This window comes from Calonectris borealis, chromosome 26 (genome assembly GCF_964195595.1).
Source record: "Calonectris borealis chromosome 26, bCalBor7.hap1.2, whole genome shotgun sequence".
In the NCBI taxonomy this organism is placed as follows: Eukaryota; Metazoa; Chordata; class Aves; order Procellariiformes; family Procellariidae; genus Calonectris; species Calonectris borealis.
Genome location: NC_134337.1, coordinates 8,664,099 through 8,683,408, shown reverse-complemented (window position 1 = coordinate 8,683,408; position 19,310 = coordinate 8,664,099). Strand labels below are relative to the sequence as shown.

The 19,310-nt window shown below is 53.0% G+C and overlaps 1 protein-coding gene and 2 long non-coding RNA genes across 5 annotated transcripts; all 3 read right to left on the bottom strand.

Annotated features, from left to right (window-relative positions):
* Nucleotides 1-407: 407 nt before the first annotated feature.
* On the bottom strand, nucleotides 408-9,089 carry LOC142093165 (uncharacterized). 3 transcript variants are annotated; one of them, XR_012677311.1, is made up of 5 exons: nucleotides 8,149-9,089; nucleotides 6,602-6,793; nucleotides 6,240-6,524; nucleotides 4,215-4,324; nucleotides 408-670 (listed from the first exon to the last, which is right to left on the bottom strand). XR_012677311.1 is itself a non-coding variant. In XM_075174084.1 (5 exons), exons 1-5 carry the CDS (start codon nucleotides 8,205-8,207, stop codon nucleotides 479-481), a joined length of 663 nt encoding a protein of 220 aa, XP_075030185.1. In that variant the 5' UTR covers nucleotides 8,208-9,089; the 3' UTR covers nucleotides 408-478. The 3 variants fall into 3 exon arrangements, 1 of the variants encoding a protein (XP_075030185.1); XM_075174084.1 differs by having other exon boundaries at nucleotides 6,240-6,349; XR_012677310.1 differs by having other exon boundaries at nucleotides 4,215-6,349.
* A 1,066-nt stretch (nucleotides 9,090-10,155) lies between these two features.
* On the bottom strand, nucleotides 10,156-13,377 carry LOC142093223 (uncharacterized). The gene is made up of 3 exons (XR_012677337.1): nucleotides 13,279-13,377; nucleotides 11,995-12,079; nucleotides 10,156-11,318 (listed from the first exon to the last, which is right to left on the bottom strand). It is a non-coding gene; the product is annotated as an uncharacterized LOC142093223 (long non-coding RNA).
* A 759-nt stretch (nucleotides 13,378-14,136) lies between these two features.
* Nucleotides 14,137-16,111, bottom strand: LOC142093069 (uncharacterized). The gene is made up of 3 exons (XR_012677292.1): nucleotides 15,894-16,111; nucleotides 14,291-14,458; nucleotides 14,137-14,217 (listed from the first exon to the last, which is right to left on the bottom strand). It is a non-coding gene; the product is annotated as an uncharacterized LOC142093069 (long non-coding RNA).
* Between the last annotated feature and the right edge of the window lie 3,199 nt (nucleotides 16,112-19,310).

Below are 19,310 nucleotides of genomic sequence, written 5' to 3'. Positions count from 1 at the left end.
TCCGACACGGACCCCGCCGGCCTGGCCGGCCCCCCGCAAGCACCGCTGCCCTCCTCGGGTTTTCCCCGGGATCCGCCGGGTGATCGCCCGGCCCCCGCTCACCTTCACCCTCGGTGTAGCCGCAGCCCAGCGACCGCGCTGCTCCTCCCTTGATTCACACTGGCCCCTCCACGGCCAGCCGGGGCAGGGCAGCACCAGCCCCTCCCCCGGCAGCCACCCCTTTACAGGGAGGGGCCGTCGCCAGCAGCCTCACTGCCCGCACCTGGGGCTTCTCCAGCCCCGGCCCGCAGCTGGAGCCCAGCAGGAACAGAGGGCCATCGGCCGACCCCCACTCTGCGTCACCTCCTCCCCTGGGCTCTGTCACAGCCCCTCGCCCGGTGCAAAGGGAGTGCAAATGCCGCCGTGAGGGCAAAGGAGACGGCGAGTGTTTATTTAGTCACGCACGTAACAAGTCCCGGGAGCGAGTCTGCTCCGGGGCTCAGGGCCCCCGATGCTCCACCAGCCCGTGGAACACCTTGGCAGTCATTCCCGGAGCCACGCTTGTCGGTTCAGCGGGGAACAGACGGTCGGCTGGCTCCTGGATCGATGGGCTGCTGGGCAGAGGTGGAGGCTGCCAAAAATGAGGAGCAGGGCGCAGGACACGAGAAGAAAAAAGCGGCAGCAGGCTAGACTGGGGGGCGTAGCGAGAAAGTGTGAGGCAGGGAACGGGACAGCGAGAGAAGGATGGGGACAGGGAGCCCGACAGAGGTGGAGAAAGAAGCAGCAGGAAGAGAGGAAGAGAAGCAGCAAAAAGAGGGAGAGGGAGCAGGACAGAGGCTGACAAAGAAGGACAGGATGGAGATGCAGGAAAAACCTGGGATGGGCAGCACGACAGACAGGGAGGAAAGAAGGGAAAGAATACGGGCAGGAAGCCAGACCGAGACGCATGGAGAAAGATTAAAAAGAGACAAGAACAGGGCAAAGAGGGAGGAATGAAACAGGGACAGGGAGCCGGGAGAGCGAACGATGGAGGGAAGGGGCGTAGGGGGGGAACAACACAAAACAAACCACATAGCTGCATGCTACGTGGCAGAGAGGGAAGAATTAAGAATTAGGAACAGCAAGCTGGAAAAAAAAAAGAGCTGGAGAGCAAGAAGAATAGCAACGTGTACAGAAAGAAGAGGGGGAAAATTCTAAAATAGGGTCATCGGGGAGCCAGAGACAGTGAGACGGAGAGAGGACAAAAGCAACAGGCTACAAGGCAGAGAGGGCGGAATTAACGAATAGCAACTGAGAGCTGGCCAGAGAGAGATGGAAAAAGGCAAAAGATTGGACGGCTGACAGGGCAGAGAGGGAAGAATTCAAAAACCAGGAACAGGGAGCCAGGCAGAGAGAGAGGCAGAAATAAAATGGGGACAAGTGACAGGCCACAGGGCAGAGAGAGAGGAACTGATAAATAGGGACAGGGGACCAGACAGAACACAATGTAGAATGGAAAAAAACAGCAGCAGGCTACAGGGAAGGGGTAGGAATTAAAGAACAGGGACTGAGAGCTGGACAGAGAGACACGGAGAAAGAAAAAAAAAACAGCGACGGCTACAATACAGATAGGGAAGAAATAAAAACTAGCAGTAGGGAGTTGGACAGAGAGAGATGGAGAAAGACAAACAGCATGGGGCTACGGCACAGAGAATGTGGAATTAAAACACAGAGAGAGGGAGCTGGGCACAGAGAGAGACCGAGGGAAAAATCCAGACAGGCTACGTGGGGCAGAGGGAGGAATTAAAATCTGGGGACAGGGAGCCAGACAGAGAGAGATGGAGATCACAGGGAATGGCGGTGGGTGCAGGAAGAAGAGTGAGGTACTAATAAATAGGGACAGGGAGCCAGACAGAGAGGGACAGAGAAATGCAAAAATAGCGGCGGGGTACAGGGCAGAGAAGAAGAATTAAAAAGGGGGCGCAGCGAGATGGACATAGAGAGATGGAGAAAAGAAAAAAGCGATAGGGTACACGGCAGAGAGGGAGGAATTAAAAAACAGGGACGGGAAGCAAGAAACAGTGAGATGGAGGAAGCGGGGGGGCATTAAAAGTGAGGGACGGGGAGCTGGGAAAGGAGAGGCGGAGAAAGAAATAGAAACACAACGTGCTACAGGGCCGTGAAGGAAGAAACCGAACAACGGGGACAGGGAGCCAGAGAAAGAAAAAATACCGACGGACTACGTAACAGAGAGGGAGGAATGAAAAAATAGGGAGCCGGAGCCAGGCAGAGCAAGAAGGAGGAAAAAAAATAGCCAGGGGCCAACAGGGCAGAGAGAGGGAGGAAGGAAAAAACAGGGATCCGGAGCCGAACAGAAAGAAAATTAGAGCGACAGGCTACAGGGAGGAGAGGGAAGAATTAAAAGATAGGGACGAGGACCCGGATGTGGCGTGACGCACACAGGAAGTATAGCAACAGCTAGAGGGCAGAGAGGGAGAAATTAAAACAGGGCAGAGAGCCAGAGGTGGAGGGGGAGATAAAGAGAGGGGAAAAAAAAACAGACAGGCTACAGGGAAGAGAAGGAGGAATTAAAAAATTGGGATCCAGAGCCAGACAGAGAGATAGAGAAAGCAGAAATTGAAAAATAGGGAGCGGGAGCCAACCAGAGAGAGACGGAGAAAGGAAATACCGTGATGGGCTCTGAGACGGAGAGGGATGGATTTCAAAAAAGAAGGGACCGGGAGCCGTACAGAGAGAGACGGAGAAAGGGAAGATAGCGACGGGCAGCGAGGGAAGAACTAAAAATAGGGACAGGGAGCTGGACAGAGAGCGATGGAGAAAGGAAAAAAAAAATGCGACAGGCTATAGGGCAGACAGGGAGCAATTAAAGACTCGGGACAGGGAGTGGGACAGAGAACGGAAAATAGTGACGGGCTGCAGGGCTGAGAGGGAGGAATTACAAAACGGGGACAGGGAGCCGGACAGAAAGAGATGAGGAAAGGCAAATAATAGCATTGTGCTACAGGGCCGAGAGGGAGAAATTGAAAATAGGGACCGAGAGCCGAAACAACAAGAGACAGAGAAAGAACAAACCGCTATAGGCCACAGTTCAGACAGGGAGGAATTTTTAAAAAACAGGACCGGAAGCGATCTACAGAGAGACGTCGGGGAACAAAAATTTAACGAGCGACACGTACAGGACAGAGAGGGAGGAATTAAAAAAAATAAGTAAAGACAGGGACAGGGAGCCAGACAGAGAGACACAGACAAATTAAAAACAGCAATGGGCTACAAGACAGATAGGGAGGAATTAAAAAATCCTGGACGGGAGCCGGACGGGGAGAGACGGTGAAAGAAATGAAATCGCAACGTGGCACAGAGCCAGGAAGGACAAAATTGAAAAACAGGTCCTGGGAACTGGAAAGAGAGAGACAGAGAAAGAAAAGAGACCGATGGGCTCTAGGGCAGAGAGGGAGGAATGAAAAAACAGGGGTGGGAAGCCAGAGAGAGAGACTGAGAAATAAGAGGGAGAAGGCAACAGGCCACAGGGTACAGAGGGAGGAAGTACAAAAGAGGGGCCGGGAGCCAGACGGAAAGAGGCGGAGAAAGGGAACTTCAAAAGTGACAGGCTACAGGGCAGAAAGTGAGGAATTTAAAAAATCAGGATCTTGAGCCGGACCCAGAGAGACAGAGAAAATAAAAATGGTGATGGGTAACAGGGCAGAGAGGAGGGAATTAAAAAACAGGGAGAGGGAACGGGACAGAGAGACTGAGAAGAGGAAAACAACTGACAGACTTCCAGAGAAAGAGGGAGGCATTAAAAATTACAGACAGGGAGTGGGAGAGACAGAGATAGAGAAAGAAAAAAACGGCAATGGGCTACCAGGCAAAGGAGAGGAGAGTTTAAAAGTGGGGACAGCGAGACGAACAGAGAGGGACGGAGAAAGGAAAGAAGCGCCCGAGGGACAGGGAGCCAGACAGAGAGAGACAGAGACAGCAACAATACCCACACACTAACTACAGGACAAAGAGGGAAGAATGCAAAAATAGTGCCCGGGAGCCAGACAGACTGAGACGGAGAAGGAAAAAATAGCCACAGGCTACAGGGCAGAGAGAGGGAGGACCTAAAACATGGGAACAGGGAGCCGCTCAGAGCGAGATGGAGAAAGGAGATACAGGGGAGCAAAAAGAAAAAATCGCAGCAGCTTGGGAAAGAGAGGGGACCAGGGGAGGGGCGCAGAGGGACCAGGACTCACTGCAGCGCTCGCTCTCGGTGCTGCCGGGAGAATTTGACAGTTCAGACGCTTCTTTCTCCTTCTCTCCTCCCCTCCTTTTCTGTAAGTCCGGTTGCTTGGCTGTCCTCCACCTAACAGAATACATGGGTGTCTCTCAGGTCTTACGAGACAAAGCTTCCTAGATGCATAGCATCGCTTGCGCGCTACACGCAGGAGTAGGATGGAGGGAAAGAGGAAGAAAATTATGAGCAGAGTGCAGAACAGACGGCTTGAGAGAAAAATTGAATGAGACAAATAAGGAAGGAGAGAAGAGGAAAAAACAGAGTGAACACACCAGAAGGACTGAGGGGAAAGAGAGAGAGACAGATCAGGATAAAGAGAGGAAGAAAAACCAGCGCTGCAGGATGAGAAAAAAGGCCAGGAAGCAGGACAAAGGAGAATCATGCTGGGCAAGGGTATATAGCGAGAAACGATGCAAACAGGCAGTGGTATGGACATATACAGACAAAAAGTTAGGCGGAGGATGGATGACAAAGAGAATAAGAGAAAAAAGACAGAGAATGGGACAGAGAAGTGAAGCAATAAATAACAGGGCCAGGGAGCAGGACAGAGGAAGAGAGACAGAGAGAGAGGGACAGGTAAGGCAACAGATAATTGGAGAAAGAAAAGAAAGGGAACAGCACAGAGGGCCACAGAGAAAAAGAGAGGGATGGCAGAAAGAGAAAAATAAGATGAGGGAGAAGAACTGAGAAGCACACAGAAAAAGGTACAGGGAAAAGGACAGAGATGGAGAAAACAGAGAAAGACTGGAGGCAGAACAAAAGGAAAGATTGGCAAGTACAGGGAGCAGGACAAAGGGATGCAGGAGGAAAAAATAGTGATGGGCAGCAGGTTAGAGAAAAAGAAAGAAAAAGAGCAAGAACAGCAAGAGAAGGAGAATGACAGAAGGATGCAGAGAGAAAGACCGGGACACGTAAAAGGAAGGGTTGGGGAACACACACGTCAGAAGAGTAGAAATAAAAAGAGAGGGATGGGGAGCGAGACAGCGTGACAGAGGGAGACAGAGGGAGGGAAGGAGTGGGATGCAAGGATACAGAAAAGCATAGGTACAGGGAAGAGAAAAGAATGACAGAGGGAGAGAGAGGAGAATGGGGAGCAGGAGACAGAGAGATGGAGAACGAAAAAATAGTGATGGGCCGAAGAACAAAAATACAGAGAATTAAAAAAATACTTCTAGGGAGCAGGACAGAGGAATAGAGCAAGAGGAAAAAATCAACAGGGAGAAGGTCCGGTAACACACAGAAGGACTGCGTATTACCAGGACACTGGGGGAGTGAGAGGGAGGGAACACAGAGCAGGATAGAGGAATAGAAAGAGAAAAAAAATAGGGACAGGAAGAAAAGCAGAGCAACCAAGAGAGGAAAAGAAAAAAGGAAGGGAACTGGACAGAGATGGGCAGCAGAACAGAGCAGGACTAAAAGATGGAGAAAGAAGCATTAGAGGCAGACGAATAGAGAGAAGAAAAAACAGGTTGACGGAAAGAGAGACAGAGACAGAGTGAGTGACTAAACCCAGGCAGAGTGGGAGAAAGAAAAACCAGTGACAAACAGCAGGACAGAGGCAGGGGGGCAGGGGGAAGGAAGGACGGGAGGAAGGAGAGAGAAAGAGACAGAAGGACAGAAAGAGATAGGGAGGCAGGAAAGGAGAGATAGAGGTAGGAAGGCAGGGACACGGCGCTGGACGTACAGGTGCAGAGAGGAAAAGAAAGCCAGAGAATAGGCCAGAGAAATTGTGGGGAAAAAAGAAACAAATGCAGATCAGGACAAAGAGATAGAAAAGGAAAAAACAGCGATGGGCTACAGAACAGAGATAGAGGATGAAAAAAAAGAGGGAGAGGGAGCAGGACACAAGAATAGAGGAAGAGGTACAGGGGAGCAAAACAAAAAAAAACACTGCAGCGTGGGAAACAGAGGGGACCAGGGGAGGGGCGGGGAGGGCCCAGGACACAAAAGAGGGGAGACAGGGCCCCAAGGGCCCGGGAGTCACCGCAGCTCTCGCTCTCGGCACTGCTGGGAGAATTTGACAGTTCAGACGCTTCTTTCTCCTTCTCTTCTCCCTTCCTCTTCTGTAACTCCGGTCGCTTGGCTGTCTTCCACCTAAGAGAATACGTGGGTATCTCGCAGCTCTGACAAGACGAGGCTTCCTACACAAGTAGCCTCACTCGCTCGTGTGCTACGCAGCCGTACCGCGCTGTTGGTGACACATACAGACCCTGCGGTCCGTGTTGGCGGCCTGGCCTGCTGCAGACTACGAAGAGGGATCCTTCCTCACCTGGAGAGGCAAGGTCTCTCTCGCCTGCAGCGGGAGGCAGCTGCTGGTCGGGCGGCCTTCAATGTCATTCTCTTTACCTTTCTCTGGCCTCTCCAGCTTCAGCCACGGCAGCCCCTGTCCACAGCCAATAAGTGCTCCGCCTGTCCCTTTTCGCCCCGACGCTGCGAGGAAAGCAAGGCCGGGCAGAGACAACCCACGCAAGCCTGAGGCGGGTGCCGTCAACAGCATCCCCAAGGCAGGAACAGACAACCACATCCTCAGTGCAGCCTCTGGAAGAGTGAAAGAAAAAGCAGCGACCGATATTACCGTAGCTTGCCCCTGGCCGCATCCCCTCCTTCTACAGGGGCTTCTGGAGACGCATCAAAGGCCAGCTTGCCGATGAGGCTTGGGGGTGACCTGGGGCTACAGGACTCCAGCAGACTGCGAGCCAGCCGCAGCGGGCAGTTTGAAGCTTGCCATCCCGCCACCCCCGAGCGGCCAGCGGGCAGGAGACACCCCCCCATCCGCCGAGAGGACTCGCCCGCCTCACTGATGGCCTCGGCCCTGACCCGCCGCCGCCGGGAAGCGCGCCCGGCGCGCCGCCCTGCTGCTCCCCCGCAAAGCGCATGCGCCGGCTGGCGACAGCGCGCCGGAGCGCCCAGAGCCGGTGGGCGAACGCCGGGCTGCAGTACCGCATTTCGGCCACGGGGCGGCAGCAGCAGGGAGCACCCGCCGGGCGGCGCGTGCCCGGGGGCGGCACCGGCGCTGCAGCTCCGCGCTTTGCGCGCCCAGCGCCCGCCGGCAGCGCGCACGTGGGGCGGCAGCGGCGTTTCCTTACCGGGAGGCAGCGACGAGCGCGGCGGCAGCACCCCGCACGCCCGCATTGCCGTTACCGGCGGACAGCAGCGTGGAGCAGGGGGGCGTCTCTCACAGTGTGAGAAATAAAGTTGGTACCGAGTGATTCAATTTAAAGTCTATGTTTGCTTTGTCATGGCATCTGTAATATTCAGTGGAAAAGGAATCCTATCTTTAGTTAAAAGACAGAAAACATTCACTTTACCGTTTAAAAGTGAAACCATTCTGAAGGCTGTTTTTCGTTGGTTTTTTTTTTGAGGCCATGATTTTAGGAACACTTCTAATTGCCTTTTTCTATCTGATTTAAATATCCAATTTAATCACGTGAAGTTCCCTCCCCCAGCTTTTGCTAAGGGTGTACCATATTGCAAATTGCCTTTGACAGACTTGCAATGTTATTGATACTATTTAATGATAAAAGCCCAATGATAAGTATTTTTCTAGATTATAATGAAAATGTGATGTAGTTCCTTGTCCAATAGAAACCAAGATGATTTGAAATTAAGGAAAACGTTTAAACGTGAATTGGGATACAGATGTGTGTTCTGGCTATAGGAATTATCTGAATATATTTTAATTACGCTTTTCATTACTCTGTACTCGATAATGAGTGTCAATACGCATTTGCAGTCCTTATTCATGTTATCGAAGGGACATTCACAAATACCCAAATCATAGGAATAAAATAGGTCTTGAACTGGACTATTCTTTATTTTTCATTAAAACTTCTGAGAAGGGATAGAAATTTAATGACAAGGGAGTTAATTCTGGAGATGTGAGTGGCACTTACAGATGGAGATGTCTTAGGTCACGTGCAGCTGTTTCAGAAAGCAGAAGCTTCCAGACCATCAACGCAGGTGCTGCTGCGGGCACCCTTCTTGCAGGCGCAGTTTGTGGCGATTCAGATATCACATATCCTCACGTTCCCCCTTCTTTAAAACATAATCATGTGTACGCTTTTAAATTAAAATTCCTGAAGTTTGCCGAGTTCGGCTGAGACCATGAAATCCAGGCTGGCTTTTTGGTGATGGCCGCAGAGGAAGGGGATGACCTCGGGGTGCTCCTCCTTCAGGTGGGTGCAGAGCTCCAGGAACTGCAAAGGGAGAGGGGGAGAGGGGTCGGGGGGGATGGAGACCCTGAGGTGGCACGGGGACATTTGGGGGAGACAGGGAGGTGATGGAGGGGGAATGGAGACACTCAGGGGGGATGTGGAAATGATGGAGGGGGGACAGAGACAACCAAGGGGGGGACAGATGTGATGGAGGGGGAAACGGACACTGAAAAGAACATCGAAGTGCTGGAGCAGGGACAGAGACATCCAGGAGAGAGGGAGATGCCAAGGTGGCACAGGGAAATCCACAGGGGACAGAGAGGAGATGGAGGAGGAATAGAGGGACCCGGGTGGGGACAGAGAGGTGATGGAGCAGAGACAGGGACAACCAGGGGGGATGTGGAGATGATGGAGGGGGGACGGAGACACCCAAGGGGGGACAGAGATATGATACAGGGGGAACAGAGACACCAAGGTGGCGCAGGGACACCCAGAGCGACAGGGAGGTGAAGGAGGGGGAACGGAAACACTGAGGTGGCATGGGGACACCAAGGGGGACACACAGGGGATGGAGGGGGGACAGAGACACCCAGGGGAGATGGAGACACCAAGGCGGCACAGGGACACCCACGGGGAGCATGGAAGTGACAAAGGAGGGGACAGGGACACCCAGGGGTAACATGGAGATTATGCGGGGGGGACAGAGATACCCAGAAGACACCCAGAGGTCATGGAGAGGGGACAGAGACAATCAGTGGGGACACAGAGGTGATGGAGGGGGGACAGGGACACCCAGGGGGTACAGGGAGGTGATGGAGGGAGAACAGAGACAACCAGGTAGGATGGAGACACTGAGCTGGCACGGGGGCCACCTCAGGGGAACACAGATGTGATGGAACAGGGACACGGAGATGATGGAGAGGGACAGAGACACCAGGGGGAACAGGGAGGTGAGGGAGGAGGGAACAGAGAAACTGAGCAGGGATGGAGACACCAAGGTGGCATGTGGACACGCAGCAGGGACATGTAGATGATGGAGCAAAGACAGAGACACTGAAAGAGATGGAGACGCTGAGATGGCACAGGGACACCAAGGGGGGACTTGGATATGCCGAGGCGAGACATCAAGGGAGATGCCGAGTTGAGACATCAAGGGGGACACCAAGGGGGATGCCAAGGGGGGCCACGGAGATGCTGGAGGGGGGACAGAGATGCCAAGGTGGCATGGTGACACCAGGGGGGACAGAGACACCCAAGAGGGCTCATGGAGACAATTGAGGGGGACAGAGACATCGAGGGGAGACAAAGACACCAAGGTGGTGTGGGGACACCAAGGGAGACATGGAGATACTGGAGGGGAACAAGGAGATGCGAGATCCGACAACAATGTCAAGGTGACATGGAAAGACCAAGGGGGCACAGAGACACCGAGGTGGCACTGAGACACCAAGAGGGATGAAGACATCCAGGGAGCAACATGGAGATGATGGAGGAGGAACGGAGACCCCAAGGTGGCACCCCGCGGAGGTGCCAGGTGGAGGCTCGGTGACCCCCTCATCCTCATCGTCCAGCACGATGATGCCGCCAGGCAGGGAGGCTGCAGGGTCTTGAGGTGAAAGCGGGGAGTGTATTTCGACTCTGCCGGTGCCAGTTTTGCCAGTTTCCAGGGGCATGAGGGCAAATTATTAATCATAATTAATATTATATTGATCAAAACAAGGCAGCACAGGGTCTGGGGGGGTGCTGGGCTCACTGCCACCCTTAACCCACCCATAAAATCATTAAATAGGACTAAAAAAAACCCACCCCGTTTTCTTTGAGTCTTTCACAAGAAACAATAAATTAAAAAGAAATCAAGCCCGTCAGAGGAGATCATTTCTCCAGGGGAGCAGGAAGAGTTTGGGTACAGCTTAATGCCAGCAGTTCCCTGATACTTGACACCAATTCCCTAAACCCTCCCTCCCCAAGGGAAATATGGGGGGAAAAAAGGATCAAAAGCTGCTCAAGTTGGGGCAAAAATAAAATAAAAAACAGGTAACAGGATCGAAAAGGCACCAGATATAATAAATTTGGACACAATGTGATGCTGCAAAACAAGGGTAAAAGCATAATTGAATGTGCATATATGTATTTATTAGGGTATATTTATGTATGTATTTACTCACATATTCCTCCTTTTTCCCTATAACCCAGATTTTGAGGCCGAAAGCAGAGAAATCCTGGCAGGCTTGGGGTCATTTGCAACGATTTGGTGAGGAAACAGTACTCGTTGTACCTTAATTAAAAGTCGACGAGTCCTCGGTGTAATATATCATCAATCTCGACAATAAAACACCCCAGGTGGGTATAAAACACAAATGAATTGTGATCGTAAAAAAAAAAAAAAACACTTTCTTTTAAGCAAAATTCGACATATCTTTATCAGGGCATTCAATTGTGGCTCCTGTGCCCCTACTCTGCTGTCCTCCCGCCTGAACATAGAAATATGAGAATTAAATATTTCCACCCAAAATAGGAAGGACCAGGGCAAGGCGTGACCCAAAACAGCCAGAATTTAAATTAACTATTTATTTTATCCCTTTTAAACTGTTTATTTTGCCTCTAATAACTATTTTTTTTAATTAATTATTACCCATATCAAAAACCAATTCTGAGGTTTATTATGAATTTTTAGGGTTTGAGCCCTACTATTTACTGAGAAAAACATCAAATCCTTAAAAAAAAAAAAAGGAATTTTAGCTCACTGATACGTGGGAGCATTTATGCTCTGCTATAGGTGCCGGCGGGGCTTATAGACAGTAGATGTGCAAAGGGAAGAGGCTCACCCTATGGATTTTGCTGCCAGGGGAGCAAGGGGCTACCTCCACTTGGTGGCCATGCGTGGCCATGCCCACCACGCATTTGCTCAACTGTGCGGAGGGGGGTGGGAGAGAACTTTGGACCCCCAGAACTGCCCACAGACCCCCCAAAATCCACCCAACCACCACCCCAAACCCTACCCCTGTCCCCCCCAACCTGTCCCCCCAAAAGACCCCCACCCCAAAACAGACCCCCAGCACCCCAAACCATCACCCCCACCTGCCCCCTGACCCACCAAACAATCTCCCCCTCCCCTGTGCACCCCCAAATCATCCCCATCCCCCAAAACTGCCCCAGCCCTCCCAAATTTCCCATATCCCCCTTGCCAAATCACCCCCATCTGCCCCCAAAACTGGCCCCCATCCCTCTACACCCTCCTATGCTCCCCCAATTGTTCCCCAGCCCACCAAAACCATCTCACCCCCCCAAATTTCCCATCTCCCTCTTCCCAAATCACCCCCAACCCCCAAAACCATCTTTATGTCCCCCAAACCCCCCCTCCAAAATTTTCTATCTCCCCCTTCCCAAATCATTCCCAAAGCCACCCAAAACCTGCCCCTCCTCCCCCCCCTTGCTTGCAAAGCACAGGGAGGTGAAGGACTCGGTGAATTTCTCCTCCAGGGGAGCGAGATTCACTAACACCAATCTTGAGGATACATCGGAGTGTCAGTGGGGTCCCCCAAAACTCCCAGCCCCCCAAAATACCCCCTCAAGCCCTTCACTCACATCTCGGCAAAGCCCCTCAGGCAGTTCTGTACGAGGTAGGTCAGCCTGCTGTTGCAATAGGGGACATGGGGCTCCTGTGGGGACCCTGGCAGTTAAGGGGAGGGCCCTGAGGACTCCACAAACCCAGGGGCCTCCCCATACCTTTTTGGCAAGGGCCATGATGAGTTGCCCCAGGGTGGAGAAGCTGGCATTGATGGCCTGCGTCTCGTGCAGCTGCTCCCCCCCCCCCAACAGCAACTCGTCCAGCTGTTCGCTGCCTGCCAGGTCCACCAGGCTCAGCACCGCTGTGGGGGGAGAGGAGGATCACCCCAAAAACAGGGGGGCCCAAAAAACGCTCACCCCAAACCTGTGGTGCAAAAAAGGGGGCCCCAAAAAGGCTGACTCTAAACTGGTGATGCCAAACCTGTGACCCAGAAAGTGGGACCCCAAAAGGGCTCACCCCAAACTGGTGGCCCCAAAAGGGCAACCCCAAAAAGAGTCACCCCAAACCCATGGCCCTGAAAGGTGGGCCCCCCCAAAGGCTCACCCCAACTAGTGGCCCCAAACCCATGGGCCCCAAAAAGTGCTCACCCCAAACCAGTGGCCCCAAACCTGTGGCCTGAGGAGTACCCCAAAATGGCTCACCCCAAATCTGGGGCCCCAAATGCAGGGCCCCAAAACGGCTCACTCCAGAAGGGGGGTCTCAAAAAGGGCTCACCCCAAACGAGTGGCCACAAACTCATGACCCTGAAAAGGCTTGCCCCAAACTGGTGGCCCCAAAAGGGGGGCCCTGAACCCATGGCCCCAAAAGGTTCACCCCAAACCCGTGGCCTTGAAAGCGGAGCTCCTAAAAGGCTCACCCCAAGAGGAACAACCCAAAAAGGGCTCGCTCCAAACCAGTGCCCCCAAACCCCTGGCCCTAAACGAGGGCCCCGAAAGGGCTCACCCCAAACTGGTGGCCCTGAACCCATGGCCCCAAACCAGTGGCCCCTAAAGGCTCGCTTCAAACCAGGTGGTCCCTACCCTAAAAGTTCATCCCAAATCAGTGGCCTCTAAAGGGTGGCCCCCGCAAAGGCTCACACCAAACCAGGTGGCCCCAAAGCGACGGCCCCTAAAGACCCCCCAAACCAGGAGCTCCTAATGGGTGGCCCCTAAAATCTCTTCCATAAAGGGTGCCCCTGAACCAGTGGCCCCTAAAGGCCCACCCCAAACTAGTGTCCCCAAAGCAGTGACCTCTAAAGGCTCACCCCAAACCACAGCCTCTAAAGGGTGGCTCCCCATAAAGGGTCCCACGCCCCCACTCACAGGCACAGCACAGGTCCCGGGCAGTGTTGGAGCCCTAGCAGAGCTAGAAGACGCCATGGCTGCAGGATGAGCCGTCGTTCAGGGCTGTCTGAGCCACCGAGTGGTTGGTGGCTGCCGTCTGCAGCAGCCCCAGCACCTTGCGGGGGGACACAGACACCCCATTAGCCCCCAAAACCACCCACACAGCCAATCTGAGCTTTAAAGGGGGGGAATTAGGGTCCCCCTACCCCCTCCTCGGAAGCGACGAGGATGCAGCACAGGTTCGGGACATGCACCTCCTTGCTGGCCAAGCTGACCTGCCGGATCTCCAGCTTGGCCCTGCACTTCAGCCGGCCGGCCAGCAGATCCCACAGATTTGTTGTAGATCTCCAGGAAGCTGGCAGTGAAACCATACTGCCCACCAGCATCACACCAGGCCCCAAAAAACCCAGAAATGCCCCCAAAATGGAGTTAACACTTTGGTTTTGGTTTGGGTTTTGTTTTTTTTTTTTAAACTCACTTTCCAGCCTTTTTCTGCCAGCTCCCAGGCTCCCTTGAAGACCTGCTGCACTACACACAGGGTCACACCCCTGGTTTTGGGATCCAAGACATTGTCTCGCTGCTCGTGTCCCACGTGAGACTTGGGGGGTGTAAAAGGAGGTTTTGGGGGGTTCCCAACCCTGTCCTCACCCCCCCGGGGCGAGTGGGAACAGCTAAAACCCCCCATTTGTCCTAAAAAATCTCATTGAGCCCATCAGAGGGAGACTAAGGACAGCTGAGCTGTTCGTTAGCAGCAGAGACACCCTCAGCCCCTCAAAATAGGGGTAAACAACAGGGAGACACCCCCAAAGCAACTCACCTCCCCTGCCTTGGAGAGCACCAGCACCTTGTTGTCCTTGGGGGGAAGCTTGCCTCCTCGGGCAGCACCGGCCACACATGACAGAAGACACAGACGTTGCCCTGAGGAAGGAAAGGTGTTATTTTAGCAGTACAAAGAGGGAATTCAGATGGTTTGTCCCCCACCGGGCTTCACCTTGAGCTCCTGGACGAGGTTATGGAGATGTCGCCGCTCCACCTCCAGGCCATGGAGCTGTTCCTCCTGCTGACCCAGCCGCTGCTCCTGGGCAGCTGCCTGCACCCACAGCTTGGCTGCCTGTGCTGCCTGCCACTGCACCGTCTCCTCCGCCAGCTTCAGCTGCGCCTGCCAGGAGGGAAACAGCAGCAGTTGCAGTGGAGGAGGTAAAAAACATCCCCAGCGGGAGGGGAAACCAGCCCCAGATGTAGCATGGGGCAAAAACTGAACTGGGGGGGGGGGGTGGAAAATGAGCCCCCATCATGGCAGGGGGTAAAAAGCAACCCCAACAGGGTGGAAAATCAGCCTTAATGGGGGAGAAAACCAGCCCTGGTTGAAGGGGCAGGGGCAAAAAACAGCCCTGGCAGGGCGGAAAATCTCAAACCCCCAGGGGGGCCTCATGGGGGACCCCAAAAGTCAAGGGGAAATAGCAGCAGTGGGGGATGAAATTAATGGGCAGAAGAACATAGGGTGTGTCCCCAAAACTGGGAGGTCCCCAAAACCCCAGGGACCCCAAAAACCAAGGGGAAGCAGTTGGGGAAGAGGAGCAAAAATGGGATGGGAGGAATAAAATCAACGTGGGGAAGAGATGGGGGGAATCCTTGAAACTAGGAGCAACACCAAAACCCCAGGGGGGTCCCCAAAACCCCAGAGGGGATCGCTGCCCACTGAGGGAAACCAGAAAGCCAAGGAGAAGCAGTGGGATGGAGGAGTGGAAATGGGGCAGCGTGGAGTATGAAATCAAGGGGGGAGGAAGTGGTCAGAGTCTCCCAAAACTAGGGGAGGAGGGGGGGGGCCGGCAAAACCCCAGGGGTGTCCCCCAAAAACCTGGAGGGCATCACTGACCCATGGCGGGACCCCCAAAATTCAAGGGAAAACAGCAGGAGCAAGAGTGCAGATTCCAGGAGCAGGAATGCGGCATAGGGGGTAAAATCAAGGAGGGGGGGGAAGATGGAGGGGTCCCCAAAACCCTGGGGACCAGGAGGGGATGCCAAAATCCAAGCAGAAGCAGTGGGAAGGACAAGTGGAAATGAGGCCGGGAGAATGAAATCCATGGGGAATCCCCCAAAATTTGGGGGGGCTCAACATACCCCTGGGGCCCCCAAAATGCCCCCATCAGGACCCAAACAGTCTAGGAGGCGGGGGGGCCTTGAAACAGGCAACAGAGATTTAGGGGCCACTGCTGGGAAGGGGGATATCCCTGGAAGTGAGGGGACCCCAAAATGGCCCCAGAGTGGCTCAAAATGGCAAGTGGAGAAGCTCCTGGGGAGGCCCTGAAATTGCTCCTGGGGGGCTGTGAAACCACCCCGGGGGTCCAAGCTTAGAGCGGAGCCCCAAACCTGGCAGGGGGCAGGGCTTAGACCCAGGAGGCGGGCTCTAGACCTGAAAGGGGTGTGGCTAGAGCCAGCCCCACTCCCAAAGCCAACTTGTGGGGAGGATCTCCGGGTCCTGTTTAGGGTTGAGGGGGTAAAAATCTTAGGCGGGGGAGGGACTGGGGGGTATGGGGGAGGGGTTGGAGGAATGCAGGCATTCAGGGGAATGAGTGTGGGTGGGGGAGCAGTACCTCTTGCAGTAGATATCAGTGCGCCCACATGAGGTCCCAGATTTCCATACAACCTTCTGCCACTTCCAGCCCGGTCCCAGGACAGGGCAGTCCTGCCAGCCCTCTGCCATGCTGCCCGGGGGAGCTACTGCGGAGGGGATGAGCAGCTCCCCAAAACCCCCAAAAACACCTACTCCCGCCCACCCAAAGCCACTGCAAGGGATGCAGGCAGTGCCCAAAGCCACACCACCTGCCCGCAGGCCCGCCCCGAGCACCCCAAGCCACGCCCCCACCTCGTAACCCCACCCCAAACACCCGAAGTCACGCCCCCCCACCCCAAGGACCCGTAGTCCCACTCCACAAAGGTGGCGCTGAAGCCCTGCCCCCTTTCCCCACACCACGCCCCCAAACTCTGCCAGGCACACAGCCAGCCCAGCTCCTCCTCCCCACCAGTCACCCACAAAATACTGCCCCTCTGCCACACCAACACCCGCCAACTGCCCGCACCCACATGGATTCCCCCAGCCGCCCCTCCCCCTCCTAAACTGCCCCTCCCCCGCCCCGGTCACCCATAAACTTCACCTCTCCCTCACTAACTACCCTCTCCCCCCCCACATCCACCCCCAAACTGCACCTTCCCCTCACTAACTGCCCCTTCCCTCACACATGGACCCTTAAACAGCCCCCTCGCCCCTCAGACACCCCCAAACTGTCCCTCCCCCACATGAACACCCTCCACAAACTGTCCCTGACCCACAAAAACACCCCGCCCAGGGGCCTGCATCCCGCCCCAGCCCCACTCCCCGGCCCCCCTAGGGCACACAGCTCACCCCAACCCCACTCCCCGGCCCCTCTAGGGCACACAGCCCTCACACCCCCCCAACCCCACTCCCCAGATGCTCACAGCCCCTCCCCTGCCTGGAGCCCCCCTAGTACCCCTCCCCCGGGCCGGCAGGACCCCCCCCCCCGCCCCACTGAAATACCCTCCACAGGCAATCACTTCATGGGGCAGTGAGCGAGCAAGCAGGTGTGTGGTATTAAGCTACCTGCTGAGTTGAACCACAACAATCAGTTCCCCCTACACTGATTTCAGTGAATGCAGTTTCTGAAGCTTTAAACTGAAGTTAAAGTGAGGCCCAGCAGCGGCCCCCAGGCCAACCTCCCCCCTAGTTTTACTACATGACATCATATGCTCTAGAATATCCCTTGGGTCAGGTGGGGTCACCTGTCCCAGCTGCGTCGCTCCCCAAACCCCTGTGCACCGCCAGCCTGCTCACTGGCAGGGCAGGGTGAGGAGCAGAACAGCCCCTGGCACTGTGCAAGCGCTGCTCAGCAGTAACACACCCCTGTGTCATCAACGCCCTTTTCAGCACAAATCCAAAACATAGGAGGAGGGAGAGTGGGGTGGGAGTGGGGTGCAGGGGAAAGCCTCGTGTGGGAAAGGGGGGGCAGACATGAGGAGGGACATGCGTGGGGATGACCTACACCAGGGGCTCCACCCAGGACAATCCATAGCAGATAACTCACCTGGGACAACCCACAACAGATGATCCGTTCCGGATAATTGACCCTCACTGGATAATCCACACTGGATAACCCCGAGTGATGCCCCTCAAACCGCTGGTGTTTCACCCCAAATTGGGAGGTTTTTTGCTTTTCCATAGTATGAAAATTGGAGTTTTTTTCTTTTCCAAAATATTCCATTTGGAGGTTTTTCAGCACTTTTCCACAACGTAAAAATTGGTGATTTTTGCTTTTGGTTTTGTGCATGAAAATGGGGGTTTTTCTGCTTTCCAGCTGCACAAATCCAGGTGGATTTGGCTTTCCCGGGAGCTCCAAATTGGGTGTTTTTCCCCCAAATTGTGGTTTGTTTTTTGTTCACACACCCCGCCCTGCCCCACCCTTGCAGACCCTGATTCAGGGGTTTGGGGGTATTTTTATGCCACAGCGGCAGGTTCCGCTCTGTGTGTGCACAGCCCCACAGGGGAAAGTCCCCATTGGGGGAACTGGCCCCAAATCAGGATGGGAAAAGGCGGTAAAGGCAAAGGGGAAAGGGGCAGCTTTTGAAAGCACTTTTATATCTTCAATAGAGAGGTATTTGGGGGGGGGGGGGGGAGGGGAGAGGGTGGAGAGGGCAGCAGGTGGTGTCGATTTTTATTTTATACATCCTTTCTATAAACAGGGTGTCTTTGCATGTTAAAAACCTTATCTATCGTAGACATTTACACTTATGTATCTATTTACACATACATATACATGTATTTAGGGAAAATATTTATGTTTCACTTTTCCACACCCCTATTTCCCACTTCCCCCCCCTATTTCCCACTTACTACATGTAATACCTATTCAGACTATATATCTGTTTAGACTTATGTATTTTGATACTTAAATATCTTTATAGACTTCTCTATTTACACTTGCATATATTTACACCCGTGTCTTTATAGATTAGATATCCATTTACTCTTATATCTATTTAGACTTAGATATCTATTTACATTTATATATAACTTCTTATATTACATATAATATCTATTTAGACTTACTATGTAGCAGGTAGTAAGTATAGATAGCTCTATCTATTCAGACTTTTTTCTATTTTAAATTCCTTCATATACAAAATATATCATCCTTTTTGCATTTTAAAGTCCTTTATTTTTTAATTTATATATATGCAAGTTATTTTTGTATTTTAAAACCCTGTATATGTCTATTTAGAATTTTTGTATATGCTAAAATCCTTTATATATGTCCCGGTTTCGGCTGGGATAGGGTTAAATTGTATATATATGTATGTATATATATATATAAAAAAGATAGTGGTGATTAATTGAAATGTATCGAAAAATGTGAGACCTAAGCATAACGTAAATGGTATGGAATAAGGGGTGGATACTGTCCCGGTTTCGGCTGGGATAGGGTTAAATTTCTTCCTAGTGCTGTGTTTTGGATTTAGTATGAGGAGAATGTTGATAACACACTGATGTTTTCAGTTGTTGCTAAGTATCCTCCTAGTCCAAGGACAGCTCCCATGCTTACTGACTGAGCTAGGTACACAAGATGGGAGGGAACATAATCAGGACAGCCAGCCCAGCTGGCTAATGGGGTATTCCATACCATGTGACATCATGCTCAGTAACGAACGGTAGGCATGATCCAGGAAGTACCGATCACTACTTGGTTATCCGTCAGCACGGGTGGTGAGCAATTGCATTGTGCATCACTCATTTTGTATATTCTATCATTATTTATTATCATTATTTTCCCTTTTCTGTTCTATTAAACTGTCTTTATCTCAACCCACGAGTTTTTCTCACTCTTACCCTTCCGATTCTCTCCCCATCCCACTGGGGGGGCAGGGGGAGTGAGCGAGCAGCTGCGTGATATTTGGCTGCCTGCCAGGTTAAACCACAACAATATAATATAGTAGATATA

What these genes read in the sequence shown, in the direction of transcription:
- LOC142093165 (XM_075174084.1), bottom strand. Translation starts at nt 8,207, where the DNA reads ATGGTCTGGAAGCTTCTGCTTTCTGAAACAGCTGCACGTGACCTAAGA. An exon ending in GCTGGAGAGGCCAGAGAAAG is followed by an intron (nt 6,350 to 6,601) that starts GTAAAGAGAATG and finishes GTATTCTCTTAG; the next exon opens with GTGGAAGACAGCCAAGCGAC. An exon ending in CACCGAGAGCGAGCGCTGCA is followed by an intron (nt 671 to 4,214) that starts GTGAGTCCTGGT and finishes TACGCCCCCCAG; the next exon opens with TCTAGCCTGCTGCCGCTTTT.